This window comes from Stegostoma tigrinum, chromosome 8, assembly GCF_030684315.1.
Source record: "Stegostoma tigrinum isolate sSteTig4 chromosome 8, sSteTig4.hap1, whole genome shotgun sequence".
NCBI classification, from domain to species: domain Eukaryota; kingdom Metazoa; phylum Chordata; class Chondrichthyes; order Orectolobiformes; family Stegostomatidae; genus Stegostoma; species Stegostoma tigrinum.
The window spans coordinates 44,347,169-44,362,951 of record NC_081361.1 but is presented as its reverse complement, the minus strand read 5'-3'; the positions used below and the strand labels follow the sequence as shown (position 1 = coordinate 44,362,951).

At 39.6% G+C, this 15,783-nt stretch overlaps 1 protein-coding gene across 5 annotated transcripts in view; it reads right to left on the bottom strand.

Moving 5' to 3' along the window:
• The window catches only part of hmcn1 (hemicentin 1), a 545,704-nt gene that overhangs the window by 217,089 nt on the left and 312,832 nt on the right, over positions 1-15,783 (bottom strand). For all 5 annotated transcript variants that reach the window (XM_059647829.1, XM_059647834.1, XM_059647832.1 and 2 more), the window contains 5 exons: positions 15,608-15,709; positions 14,164-14,340; positions 13,045-13,196; positions 9,229-9,352; positions 1,113-1,288 (listed from right to left, as the gene is read on the bottom strand). In XM_059647829.1, the coding sequence (XP_059503812.1) occupies positions 1,113-1,288; positions 9,229-9,352; positions 13,045-13,196; positions 14,164-14,340; positions 15,608-15,709 (731 nt within the window). The remainder of the gene's footprint in view (positions 1-1,112; positions 1,289-9,228; positions 9,353-13,044; positions 13,197-14,163; positions 14,341-15,607; positions 15,710-15,783) is intronic.

The following is a 15,783-nucleotide window of genomic DNA, read 5'->3' as shown; positions in this document are numbered from 1 at the left end:
TAACCTCTTTGGAATTGAAAGCTAATGATTAAAAATGCAGAGTTTTGTTCCTTTATGTTTTAAGTGTTATTGGATTTGTAAAAAAAAGTATCTTTATTCGGCAACACTGATTTTAGTCTGTTTTCTTGCTCTCACTCAATCTAATCTTTCTTTCCCTCTATTTCACTTTCTGTACTTCATATGCCATTGAATTCATCTACTCTAATTTACATTTCCTTTGCAATCCCTTAATTTTACAGTACTTCAATCTGATTAGTTAAGAGAAAACACACTGCTGTTCATTTGGGTCCCTGATGCCCACTTTTCCTCATTCAGGATTATAAACATCTACCTTCAATATCTAAAAACTTGACTGTACAGGAGTAATGCTAATTAGCAATGTTAGACCTTCTACGAAAATAAATCATATCTCAATATCTTGAAAATAAATCTTTGTATCCCACACTACTTTCAGCTTGCAACTAGAAGTAGCTAACATTTAATATTATTGCCAGACCTCTGTGTAAAGATATTTAATACATGAATTTTCTTAACTGATTCATTGATCAACTCTTCATACTCACCATTTCAGGAAAATTTTCTGATTATTAGGTTAAAGGGAAGGAGATTACAATCAATGAAATCAAAATGACAACTTCAGAAATACAATTACAGGTCAATAGAAAACAATTCAACAAATTTACTTTGGATACTCTCCTGACATTATTGTTATTGTTTCTCCCTAAACAAGCTGAAGCAAGATTCAGAAATATTAAGATGCCTGTAGGTTTCATTCATGGTATTGCACAGGAATCGCAATTCATTCAGCACTCTCAAATTTACCACTGCATTCTTACTTCTACTTGATTTGATGTTTTCATTGATTTTACAGTATTCACATGAGCATTGTGAATGCTCCCAACATAGTCGTATCAGAACAAGACATAATGGGATCATCAAAGTAAAATGGTAACAACTATTTGAAAAAACTTTTTCATTAGTTATCTTGTTTATTCAAGATTCTACAATCAACGCAAAGCCATTCACTGACAATGATTGCAAAAGCGCACTCACAGAAAAGAAAAAAATGTGTAGAGAGGATATCTGCAGTGGATATTAATCTTCTGATTTACCTTTAAAGCACTTCCATCATCAGAAACAGTAAGCCCCTGCTTTTTGAGCAGCGGTTTTCCATCTTTTAGCCAGCTGAGAGTTGGAGGGGGGATTGCATTACTTTGACACTTCAGCACAATACCTTGGTTGATGATGGCAGAGGCATTTTGTTCTTCTCCCATGATATTTGGTGGAACTGAAAGAAAAGTTACATTACTCTTTGCATTGCATTCAATACTCTTGTTATATAGTCTAGATATTAATTAATCTTCAGTATTGATCTACAGGAATAAAGTGCCACACTTTTACCTTGTGTGTAATAAAACTGAGTTAAAGGCACCAAAATCACTTGTAGAAAGAAGTTTCAATGCATAGTATGTTGATGCATTTCTGAACATACACCTGGCTAGCATGTTTCTAACATTAAATATTTTGCATGTTTGCAATAGGAAAGAAGTAATAAATACTTATTCACTCAAATACCACTCTATGTATTATAAAACATCATTATTATGCAAAGACGAGAAATATTGACCAAAAAAAAAGTGACGTATACTTTTGGATCCAACAGCGTGTCTATTTCCTATTAGTCATACAAGGACAATCACTGATCAGCAGAGATTTTAAAGCTGTTTCTCCTCGCCTTCATTGGAATGAATATCTCAAAATGCACCATTCTGAAGTATTAAATAAAATGAAATGAACGAAGCAGAAATAAAATGCATAGTCATTTTTAGAATAAATGACTATTTTTAGAGCAGTCTTGGAGAAAACTAATATTATTACAGATGTGGAAAACAGCATTCATCTCGCAGCTTCATAAGCTTTACTTACAAAGGGGAAAATTAAAGCTTTATACTTTTCATAGCTGAATTTCAGTTAGAAAGTCTGCACACAAATTCAGAATAACTCATTCACTCAGTTCCTCCGAAATTAAAATTATTTAGTTTGAATCATTAGATAAAACACTAAAACAACCTAATTCAGGGTCTATCCCATATAATTTGAAGAGATGGTAATTCACTGGTCAAGGATAAGATTGCTTGCTTTTGAGCTGTAGTTTGCACCAAATAAAATGATCACCAGACCTAATAAATCTATGTTTTTCTTTGTCAAATCTTATTTGATAACTCTCATGTAAATTACTTTGAAATGGTTTAGTAAACTAAACTTGCTACATAAATGTAAGCTATTGTTTCTGAGAATAGATATGAGACAAGCTCATTCACCTCATGTTGTGATCCAAATCAATGTTCCCTAAGACCTAATGGCCAGACAATAATCTGAAAGGTGGCCATACATAAGTCAGCCACTTTAAATTACGTGTCTGCTTGTCAAGGTAAAATTTTGAAGGGCTGTTCACATAGATAAATCACCCACACTCTCCTAGAAAAAGGAGCCAGTGTTGCTTCAGTTTCATATTAAAGACCAATTCAAATTACACATTGATACTTTACAAATATGTTTTCCAACCTAACATCCTTCCTGTTAATCTTTATTTTATTTTTCCTCATATTTTTCCCCTATGTTTTCATATCTTTGAGGTTAATAATCACCCAATGACGGAAAGACAGAACATTTCTGACACAGCAGGAAGCCATACAGCCTGCCAAACATTTTCTCCCCCTTGGTCCAGGAACTCCCCACCTACATCCGTGACACCATCCACGCCCTCCACCTTCTCCAGAACTTCCAATTCCCCGGTCCCCAACACCTCATTTTCACTATGGACGTCCAGTCCTTATACACCTGCATTCCCCATGCAGATGGCCTCAAGGCCCTCCACTTCCACCTGTCCCGCAGACCCGACCAGTCCCCTCCACCGACATCCGCATCCGCTTAGCCAAACTCGTCCTCACCCTCAACAACTTCTCTTTCGATTCCTTCCACTTCCTACAGACAAGCGTGGGGGGGGCATGGGTACCCGCATGGGCCCAGGCTATGCCTGCCTCTTTGTAGGTTACGTGGAACAGTCCCTCTTCTGCACCTACACCGGCCCCAAACCCCACCTCTTCGTATCGACGCCGCCTCTTCCTCCCCAGAGGTGCTCGAACAGTTCATCCACTTTACCAACACCTTCCACCCCAACCTCAAGTTCACCTGGACCATCTCCAACACATCCCTCACCTTCCTGGGCCTCTCTGTCTCCATCTCAGGCAACCACCTAGAAACCAACGTCCATTTCAAGCCCTCCCACAGCTACCTAGAATATACCTCCTCCCACCCACCCTCCTGCAAAAATTCCATCCCCTATTCCCAATTCCTTCGCCTCCGCCGCATCTGCTCCCAGGATGAGGCATTCCACTCCCGCACATCCCAGATGTCTTTGTTTTTCAAGGATCGCAACTTCCCCCGCAGTGGTCGAGAAAACCCTCGGCCACGTCTCCTGCATTTCCCGCAACTGATCACTCACACCCTGCCCCCGCAATAAACGCCAAAAAAGAATACCCCTTGTCCTCACATACCACCCCACCAACCTCCGGATGCAACTCATCATCCTCCGACACTTCTGCCATCTACAATCCGACCCCACACCAAAGACATTTTTCCATCCCCACCCTTGTCTGCATTCCGGAGACACCACTCTCTCTGCGACTCCCTTGTCCGCTCCACACTCCCCTCCAACCCCACCACACCTGGCACCTTCCCCTGCAACCGCAGGAAGTGCTACACTTGCCCCCACACCTCCTCCCTCACCCCCATCCCAGGCTCCAAGATGACTTTCCACATCAAGCAGATGTTCACCTGCACATCTGCCAATGTGGTATACTTCATCCGCTGTACCCTTTGTGGCTTCCTCTACATTGGAGAAACCCAGCGGAGGCTACGCTCGGATCGCAGTAAACAGCTGCACCTCCCAGTCGCGAACCATTTCAACTCCTCCTCCCATTCTTTAGATGACATGTCCATCATGGGCCTCCTGCAGTGCCACAACAATGCCACCCGAAGGGTGCAGGAACAGCAACTCATATTCCGCTTGGGAACCCTGCAGCCCAATGGTATTAATGTGGATTTCACAAGCTTCAAAATCTCCCCTCCCCCCACTGCATTCCAAAACCAGCCCAGCTCGTCCCCGCCTCCCTAACCTGTTCTTCCTCTCACCTATCCGCTCCTTCCACCTCAAGCCACACCTCCATTTCCTACCTACTAACCTCATCCCGCCTCCTTGACCTGTCCATCCTCCCCGGACTGACCTATCCCCTCCCTACCTCCGCACCCATACTCTCCTCTCCACCCATCTTCAGTCCGCCTCCCCCCTCTTCCTATTTATTTCAGAATCCTCTCCCTATCCCCCTTCTCTGATGAAGGGTCTAGGCCTGAAACATCAGCTTTTGTGCTCCTGAGATGCTGCCTGGCCTGCTGTGTTCATCCAGCTCCACACTTTGTTATCAAAGATTGTAATTGCAATTGCAGATTCCTCCACAACTGGTGCTGGTAAAGGTCTGTGCTCAAAGATCTAGAAGTACCATTTGAGTAGGATCCGCCAATGTAAGCATTTCCTTCTCACCATACGCAGAGCCTTTTAGTTTTGCATGTTTATTAAGTAGTTTGGGCGATGAACAATTAAAATTAAAATGGCTTGCAATAGTGGCTAATCCTGCAGTTATACTAACAGATATTACAATTGCCACAGCCTAGTACTGATTAGATGACAATATTAAGTCCATTAAATATTTATTAGAAATAACTATCTTTTCAAGGTGAAGGTTCAAAACATTCTTAAAGCATTCAATAATGGATTCAACCAAGATACGTTAAAGGAACTTACACATAAATCTGTAAAACATGTTCCAGTTTTTGGTAAGAAAAATGCTTCCTAAAGTACATTAATGCTTCCTTATCCACTGCAAGCAACTTACATGAAGTAAAACAAAGTATCAGAAGGCTCAAAGGATAATTGCATTCTAGATTTGTGAGCAAAAATAAAGACAGCTATTGACTCAGAGTTCTAACAACTGGCAATGCATCTCACGTTGGCCACATTAATCGATATGCTCTTCTAAGTATTATTCAGAACTGAACAAGCAAACTCTGATTGTGCTTGCTAGACATCGAAACTGAAGCTGTGTGGACCTATCAGAATTTTGAGATTCCAAAATATATTTACAATGGGACAATGGCAAGTCATGTTTTACTAGTAATCCCAAACACCTTCACCCTTTGAGGGCCTGAAATGCTGAATCAGAATAGAAAAAGCATCACCAACATTTACACATCTGCCTTAAGTATGAGTCGAAGCAGTGGAACATTTTTCAAAAAGAACATGCTGAATTATAAAAAGATCAAATTCTTTGTCTAAATTATTTTCCTTTTAGAGTAAAATCATACGGCAAATGAGAGCAAACAGAATTGTGTAGGGAGAAATCATTTTAAAATGAAATTGGCTGTAATAAATGTATCTGTTTAGCTTCAATTTCATCAATCATACATAATAATTACAGGGGCTCAACAAGGTAGATGCAGGAAAGGTGTTTCCGCTGTCTGGGGTCGAGACCCAAGTGACAGTCTCAAATAAGGAGCAGGCCATTTAGAGCCAGATGAAGAGGAATTTCTTCATGTAAAGGTTGGAGAACCTTTGGAATTCTCTACCCAAATAGGGCCATGGAGGGTCAGGCGAGGTATGTTCAGGACTGAGACTGGTAGATAACTGGTAGAATAACAAGTCAGTAAGGATACAGAAACAGTGCATTAACAATACAATAGCATTGAGGTAAAAGGTCAACCATGATCTGGTTGAATGACAGAAAAGGCTCAGGGAGTCAAAATGCTTACTCCTGTTCCCATTTTCCTACAAACCATTTCAAACAAAAATTATGTTTTAATTATACAATTAACATACTACCAGTCAGCAGCACATATTAGACCCACATTACATAAAGTGGATGATTTAAACACGTGAATCTGATATCAGGTGCAACAAAGGATCATGTGCATAATGTAAAACAAAGAACTGCAGATGCTGGAGATCTGGATAGTTTCAATATGTGTTGCATTGAGATTTAGTCACCAAGTCACTGTGACATCTCAAGTGCTACATTTTAATGGTATGAACTGGTTTCAATGAGCTGAGATCATGAATTCATGGACATGGACATTCATGTTATGGACATTCAACTGCCCTGCCTCCCATTCATTAATTTGGCAAACTGGTTAACGTTATCTCAACCAGGTTCATGAAATCTATTTCCCCAATGGCAAGCTTTTGGTTTATTCAGCTAAAGTGTTCTAAACAACCCTAATAGTTCTACTAAGTCATTTCTAGTGTTAGAAATTTGTAGGATACAAGGAGATTGAGATAACATGGCACTATTTGAGTTAATGTTACGATTTGCATAATGATGATGTATGAAAAATGAACTATGTACATTCTGTTCTTTTTAAGTACAGCATGAAACTATGTATTTTTAAAAGGCTTTCTGTGTGACATATACTCTCAGTTTATATGTCTTTACCCCCAACTGCTTCCATGGAATCTGAAGCAGTTTCAAACAAGTTCAATGGAGTTTCGGTTCATGTTGGGAACAGGTGACAAAAAAAAACTTGTTCACACGCTAGCCGTTATTCAACTTGGATCAGGAGGGTCCCAAATGCATATGCCTGCTCACTTCATCCTTACAGCTGCCTTCATTCAGTGTACGCCATTTGAAGTATTAAGCTACCAGTTCACCAGATGGATAGCTTTTTGTTTGCTACTAAAGCCCAGTTTCCTTTAAACATTTACAACATGCAAGTGCAGGACAAACTTCAATTCTATATCCAAACGTGCTTACAATGCATAATGTTGTCAGAACACCATTTGCACAAAATGTTTCCATGTAAGCAATAACAGATGTGAATTTGCAGCTAGAATGTAAACAGGATGATGGGGTGAGTACTCAAAAATTTGATGGGCATGTCATTAGCCTAAGAAAGTAAGAGCTGTAACTTCTCTGACATTTCAACAATGCATATATCCTCGGTAAAAGCTGTTTTATATGGTACTTCCAGATTCCTGTTTGCACTTGAACCTTACAAGTGAGTTAACCGTCCTCATTTTCAGTAGTACTGGGTCTCCCTCCATTTCGCCTATGTAATTTGTAACAACATACTATCTACAGTGAAAAATTTGATAGTGTAAGATCGTTCCGACACAGACTTCACACATCATGAGAGCTTAGAGGCTGCAACTACTGAACCAACTTAAAGACAAAATGAAGTACAGTTGTTAAGAAATCTGGATAGAAGGGCTAGATCTGAGATGAAACAAGACTCACCCAGCTCCAAGTTGCCTCAGAGGCTGAGAAAGACTAACAGGGAAAGAAAACCTCCTGCTAGACTTTATTTGAAGAGCTTGCTCGGCTAGCCATCCAACATATACGCCATAATTTAGAAAGGACATGTTCTTGCGTGTTTGAGTGCAAATTTCTTCCGTACTATACAGCAAGCCATCAATATGGAGTACTACCAGTGTGATTTGTGTACAATTGGATCTGCATTAGTCCTCAAGCAACCTTGACCAACAACACAGATTACCTTTGAACATCAGTCATAATGTCATAATCAAACCCTGCCAGGTACATTGCCCATATTTGCATTGTCTTAGCTACAAGTATTCATAAGTCTTTGTGTGGGCCCAGTAAAGCCGTTAACATTTTACCATCTGTAGTAAGTAATTGTAGTCATACAAATGCATGTGAAACTTGTTCAGTGCAAACTCATTGGCCAATGTTTCATATTCAATCTGAAAATATTTCTGACATCTTTGATAACATTCTTTACACACATGATATTCGTGTTTCATCTCCTTGGGGGAAGACACATCGAATATTCCTCCTTTGATTCCTCCTTTAATATTCCTCCTTTGAAAGGACTTGCACCAGTTACAATCATTATTGACAGTCCTGTGTCAAAACATGTCAACAATCTGTCACATCTAAGTTTTTAAAATTTGTTTCTGGGATTTGTGAGTCACTAGCTAGACCAGCATTTATTGCTGATCCCCAATTGTCTTGGAGGTGGTGGTAGGCTGTCCTTTCAAACTACTGCTATTCTCCTGGTGTAGGGGCTTCTAAGGTAGGGTCCTACAAATTACTGCATGTTCTCACAATAATTCAGGGTGATTCCACCTCTAATATGGTTTAAGCTATAGGAACACACAATAATATTGCCATAATTTGCTTTCTATGCTTGAAGATCTAGACAGGCTAATTGCTTCAGAGTGCTTTTTTTCATATTTATTCCAAAGCCCTCAGGTTGAGCAGCAATTTATGAACAAAAAAGACACTGAAGAGTAAATTCCAAGATAGAAACAAGAGCCATCAGGTCTGAAGGAGAGATTTCGATAAGCTTTGCATTTACAGGCAGTTCCTGGGTTGCAAATCGGCTCCATTCCCAAGTCTGTTCACAAGTCAATTTGTGTGCAAGTCGGGACACAATGCAGGACAATATAAAGCAGCTGTTTGTAAGTACAGGAAATGTTCATAAGTTGAATATTTCAAATTAGGCCTATACAGAGTTGCTTTTATAAGGAGGATATTCATAAGTTGGAAAACCCTTGTATATGGATATTCGAATTTTGGTCCAGTTTAGGTTTGCAAAACATTTTGCACTCTATCTGTGCGAGAGACTCCTGTGCTTGATAACCTACATTGGTTGGCCATCAAGCAAATGCTTTGATTTTAAAATCTCGTCCTCATTTACAAATCCATCCTTGCCTCAACTGTGTGATAATTGCTCCACCATTAGTGGCCTTACCTTCAACTATTTACCTTTCTGCTTCTTAACCTTGCTTTCATCCTTTAAGATAGTTTAAAACAAACGTCTTTGACAAAGCTTTTGATCATTTGACCTTAGAGGTCCTTATGCAATCCCCAGTGTCATACTTCATTTTAATACAATGGGAAGGATCAAGAAATGCTTCTTTAGTGATCTGAAAATGCACATGGTGCATGGCCGATGTGAACTACTCAAATAAGTAGGAAGTAGATGCCTATCAGTTGTGATCATGTGATGGTGCTATTGCTGGAAAGCCTGAAACATTTTCAGTTGGATTGCTACTTTCTTGTGTACAGGTTATTGAATCAGCTTAAACACTTCCTTCCAGAAAACACGTGAAATGTATTAGAAAAACAAGGGAAGGGTTAGTAATAATATTACCATGAACTCTGAGATCAATGTCCTGTTGCTGTTCTCCTGCAGCATTTAGTGCTACACATGTGTATTTGCCAGTATCACTGATCTGAGCATTGGTGATGGCAAGGACTCGACCTCTGGATTGAACCTGCATGGAAGATATCCACAATACTTTAGAGAATATGTATGAGAGGGTTCACTTCACGTCATTTTGAAATTGAAAAAACTTCACACGTAACAAAATGGTAAATGTAAACCTGTTGGTACCTTTGCTCCTTGTTTCTAAAACAAAGAAGAGGTAAACATTTTGTGTCGGCAAATTCACATGCAGTTCGAATAATGACAATAAGCAGTGGGCTGTGATTGGCCTCTTCGGAAACATTTTGAATTTGGGCCAGTGGTACTGTGTCCAAGATACTTGCTGTAATAGATTTTGTGGAATCCAAAGATATTTCAGTTTCAGGCTCATTTTAATCCAGTTGGTGAGGTGTTTTGTGAGCTGGTAGTTCATTGGAGAGGAGGTCTGGAAATAGGAGGGGGAAGTGAGGGTAGCAGGCTGTCTTCTTTTCCAATGCTGAGCCACCCTCCCCAATCTCGTGACATCACAGAAGCAGATTTGCACTCTGTCACATTAGAGGGGATCCTTTACAAAATGATGTGTCCCATCTTTCTATAGGTATCACAGCTATATTAGGAAAGACACACAGGGTAAGGTCATTCAAAAGAATGCACTTCCCCTTTTAAGTGAAAGGAAAGCTATTAGAGAAAGCAACATTACATAAGCACCTCCGCAGTCTTGGACTGTGTACAGCTCAATAGTAATGTGAGAAGTTTGACAGCTATGGACCCCAATAGATCGAAAATGACACAGTCTACATTCTGCCTATGAACATTTTTAGCTATGTTCATGGTGTGTAAAATGCATTGCCCACCTATCCTTCAAGATCTACAACAGGGGCAAAAGAACAGTCTGTCAATTATCTAAAAAAAAGGATGACTGCTGTTAGGAAATGCTGTCAACAGAGATGACAGGAAGCCTAGCGATACACTGTTAACCATGATAATTTAACTTTTCATGTCACAAAAATACTGTTACCTAAAGCTGAGAGATTGTAAATGATACTTTTATATCAATGTTCTGTTTAAACATGAGAATTTATTTTAATTTGTTGCTGCTGTCCACCAATTAAATCACTGTGTTATGATTGTTTTTGTTTCATCGTTACCTTCTTGCTCTTCTAGCTTCAGATGGAATTCAGTGTTTGGTAATTTGTGTCTTCCCCTCTGACAGGAGAGCCTGTGAGAATCCCATGTCATTTTTCTCTGGGAGGCCTGGGATTACAACACGGTAAATAAAAATCTCTCATCAGCACAGTGCTGGACTTCGTGTTGGACGATGTTACCAATAAGGAGGTTATCACCCACTGGAGTTACAGAGTCATACACCATGGAACAGACCCTTCAGCCCAACCCATCCATGCCGACCTGGATATCCTAAATCAATGCAGTCCCGTTTGCCAGCATTTGGCCCATATCTTTCTGGGCCAAAGTCAAAGGCGAGTTCCTGTAACACTGACCGCAAAGGATATCATAACTTAATCTATTCTCACCAGAGCTCCAACACAAGTAATTTTCAACAGTTATAAAGGAAACCCAGATGGACCTTTGTGCTTTCTAGCCCAATGATGGCAAGGCCAACCATTTGTTCTTTAATGGTGCTATCAAGCAGACATTAAGTATTCAGTAGTGCATTGGACAATTAATTGAGTAGATGTTATATACAGGGGTATGGGAAAGGAGCAGGAGATTGTCAGTAGGTGATGATACTCATTGTATGAGCTGTGCAGGCGCGAGAGGCCACAAGGCCTCCTTCTGTGCCACAAATCTTTTGTGGTCCTATGATTAGCCGTGCTTCTTGAAACTTGTATTTGTCTAATCAAAATGTAATTAAATCTTCCATTATAAAACTTTACAGGAAGAGCAAAAATAATTACATTCAACGACATACATCAACCCAGCTGCAAAATATTTGATTCTTTGATGATGTCAATTTAGTTTCCAACTGTAGCATTGCGGGTTAGGAACTCAAGAGGGTAAGGAATGGTCCACCATAATCACATACAACCCTCGACACTTTTTTAAAAAAAACTGTAATTTCCTAATAAAACACTGGCAACAATAACAATGCTGAGAAAATAATTATTTCAAATAAATAATAGTACACCTGTATTTAAATTCTCTTTGGCTCGCTAGTCACCACTTTGTTTGTAGTCAGAAGGATACAAGTTGAAATTCCACCCGAGGCCTTAAATACATCAATCTATACTTTATGGTGTAAATTTTCCCAGCTCTATGGAGATGTTTGGTTTGGTGATTGACTGACAACTCTCCAATGCTGTCCTATCTAAAGTCAACATTCCCAGGTCTGGGCCACCACTTTACAGGATCGGGGGCTATAATGCTCTCACAAGTCTCAGAGCGGCCACAGGCCCTTTACTTGAAGGATCACTCCTCCAGACTTGTTCCTAGGATGCCTGGTCTGTCAAACAAAGACAGAAAGGACAAATTGGGTTCAATGTCCTCTAGAGTTTTGAAGAACAAGAAGTGGTCTTATTGAAGCTTACAAAATTGGATTGGTAAAATAGATGCAGGTGAGATGTTTCCCCTGAGTTAGGAGTATAGAATTAGGGGGTGCAATTTAAAAATAAGGAGGATGACACTTAGAGTCATAGAGCTATACAGCATGGAAACAGACGCTTTGGGCCAACTCATCCATGCCGACCAGATATCCCAACTAAATCTAGTGCTCTTTGCCAGCATTTAGCCCGTATCATCTAAACCATTCCTATTCATATACTGATCCAGATGCCTTTTAAATGCCATAATTGTACTAGCCTCCACCATTTCCTCTGGCATTCCATATACACACCATCTTCTGTGTGAAAAAGAACCCTTTCAAGCTTCACAACATCTTTCCTATAGCAGGGAGACCAGGCTTAGCTTCGAGATAAGACAAAATTCTTTTAATCAGAGGGCTGTGAACCTTCGGAATTCTCTACAGAAGATTATGGATGCTCAGTCTCAGCCCAATCTAACTGATTGGTGGGGTAGGCTCAATGGGCTGAATGGCCTACGCCTGTTCCGATGAAAGAGAAGGCATTCATGAGTGCATTCACTTTGAGATGTCTCCTATCTCTGTCTTCTCCATGAGCACTCACCTCTCCAGGTGATGCTGCCATCCTTACATTGTGAGAGGCTGTCTTCTGGGCCTCATGACACCCTGACCAGCTACCATCCTTATTTGGATGGCAAATACTGAAGCAGTCAATTGGGAGGCCACCTCATGTTAAATTTCCCTGACCAATGCACTCAGTATCTTGACAAGCCTCAGAAGCTACTTTTAATCCTAATGTTGTGGCCCCAATGCCCTTTGGAAAATTCAGTCCAATGACGAGACACCAAGGGAAAGCTTCATTGTTGATGGTTCCAACTTTGATGCTGTGCTTGCTCGTTTATAAAAAATACCTTGGGATATTTTCAAAGAAAATTTTTCAGAGTTCTAACATCCCTTACCAATTTCAAAAAATGCAGATTGGGTGATCATTTATCATGTTTGCTCTTTAAGGGGTCTTGCATTTTGCAAATTGGTTTTTGAAATTGTCTGCACGTGTGACCACATTCTAAAAATAATTTATTGGCTGAGAAGCAGCTTAAGAACAAGAAAGATGCTATATAAACACAATGTGTACCCTTCCTTGGAGGAAGAAAGTCTGTTAAGCTTGATACAATCATGAAAAGCTTCAAAGTAATGTCGAGTTTAATACAACGAATTAATAGTACCTGAATGCCATCGGAAAAGCTGGAGACAGGGCTGCCATCTTTCAGCCATGTTAAGCTTGGTACTGGGATGCCCCTGGCCTCACATTCCAGTCTAACAGGGTTATTGACCACTACTGTCATCATGTCACTGCTGCCAATGATTGTTGGAGGAACTACAAAGTAAAATGAACAATGCGTGAACAAAAATGCATTCAAAATTTTGAAACGTAATTTGCTTCGTGTCGATTATGACATCATACTAGTTAACTTCGCTGCACACTACCTATTTTTATTATGTAGCAGTTCAGTATCCATTTTAAGCTGTAATGGAACTGGCTAAATCTGTCAATAAAGTACACTGCAACCAATTTTAAAGCACTTTGTACGATTCAGTTTATCTGTTTTGTTAAGCATTGGTCTTTCAATAATATTCCCAAAAGCACATCCTGTTTCTGGGCTTTGTGGTGCTGAATGGCTGCTGTTTGCTTTGATAATATTTTCAAAATTAACTGGGAGTAGTTATAACTGTGTAATAGTAAATTGGCATCCTGTGTCACAGTGTCAAAATTGCCATCATTGTACATAAAATGCATTGAAATGTTTTAAAATGAGGTACTTGGTGATTTTTCAGGTATACCTTTTAAGACAGAAAAATTACACTTTTGATGGACTCAAACTGATTTCACACAGGGATACTACTCAGCTCCAGTTATTGATAATATTACCATGATAATCATGGCATGATCATTGAATAGTCCTGTCCTTAATTATTATTCAATTTCTAATCTAAATTCTCAATTTAAATTCAATGTAAAATGACTAAATTACAACATACTAAAACTCTGTCATTGTGCAAAGAATGTATTCAGTGAGCAGTTTTTCAACCTTCTAATGTAAAACTGGGATTTAAACATTTACAATTTAAATTCAAATTGCCTATTGCTTCCACGAAGAACTGTTCCATTTACTTTATTACTTATGATAGATATGCAAATTATAAAGTTTTCATTATTTTAATAGGTATAATGCACATTATACATCTTAACACAGAAGGATATACTACAATTAATACTCACTGATCACCTGAATTTGCAGCTTAACTTCATGAATTCATAAAATCTAACTTACAAAATTACTCACCATAAATCTTCAAATCGTAGAATATCTCAGCAGAACCTGCTAAATTGACAGCTGCACATTTGTACATGCCCCTGTCTGCTACTTGAGCACTGGCAATCTGCAGAAGCTGACCTCGATTGAGTATGGAAGCTGCCATGCTCGTGCTGACTGGCTGGTTATCTTTGTACCATGTCAAAGCTAGCATTCAGAAAAATAAATAATTTTTTTTAGAATAGACTCTTGTTACTTTACAGTCTAAAATCATGACTAATTTGACATCTCAAATGTATGGAACAAAATTTCCAATTAAGAACAGGGATTTTATGTGGCTCCATTGGATTATTTTGCAAAGTGGAGGGCAAAAGTCTGGTGAGGTTGTAGTAGACTGACATGCGTATCACCTTCCCATCATCACTGGAATTCTACAAGCAGGGGTAAAGTGGTAGTTGATCCTCCAGTCCCTGGGATAGTTGAGGCAATTAAGTCTCTAATTCAGCTCATTTCAGGGGTCAGTCCTGTGCTGTTTGTGTTTTACAACTGGTAGGTGGGCACAGTCACGTGACGAGATGGTTAGGTATATTCTGACATCCCTTCTGCGGCTCAGGAGAGGGCCCTTCCTCTCTGGTACCATGTGGCCAGGACCACCCCCTTGGATAGAACTCTCCTGGCCTCAAACAATAGTTCTTCTAAACGGGGCTTGCTCAAATAGCTTTGTTGTGCCCAACCGACTTAATCCCATCTCTGCCTTTCGTCCACTGTGACTACATCAGTGCATGGAGTAGCTGAAACCCGGATGTAGCCACAAAAGTGCTCCTGGTGACTGAACAGCTGTGATCTATCTGATAGGCCAGCAGGCCTTGGTAGTAGGATACAATTGTTTAAAATGATCTGACTCCAAACTGTTGCCTATTAATTATCTGCTACATCGAACCTGCTATGGCAGGGTTATCCCCAAGTTTCCACATGGTGTAGGACCGCCAAACTGTAAAGTTCTGACAAGGTATAAAACTCCTTGTTTCAGTTGCACTCATTCTCTGTAATTTCTCTCACATGATATATTCCAATTAACTAAATATCTTACAAACTTATATTTAAGCTCCATAATATTCAGCTATCTTAACTACATCCATTTGCAGTGCTCCAATTGACCAGTGGTTCACAATATCAGCCAAATTTGTTGATCTGTATTCCCACCAATCTTCAATTTTATCCCCCTTAAGCCCCCTCTTCTGAAGTTGCTGGGATACATTTCTATGGTGCTATCAGCAGCAATTCATATATAAGACAAAGAGACCAGAATGAATAGGACCCTTTAACGGAGCATCTATTTTCCCACAAAACAAATATTAAAATAAAAGTATGCAGTGAAATGTGAACACATCAAACACAACAATCAACCATCTGCCACTTACTCCACTGGCCAAGGAAGTAGTCAGCAAATAGCTGCAGAGTTTCTCAGGCCTACCTGGTATTGGATTTCCTGATGCTTTGCATTTCAATTCTATTGGATTCCCAACAATCACTGTTTCATTTAGAGTTAGGCCTCCATCTTCAATATTCGGTGGTTCTACAAACACAAATAAAGTAGATTCTCATGGATAATGGTTCAGAAGAACTCACTGTCACATGAGATTGTTGAAG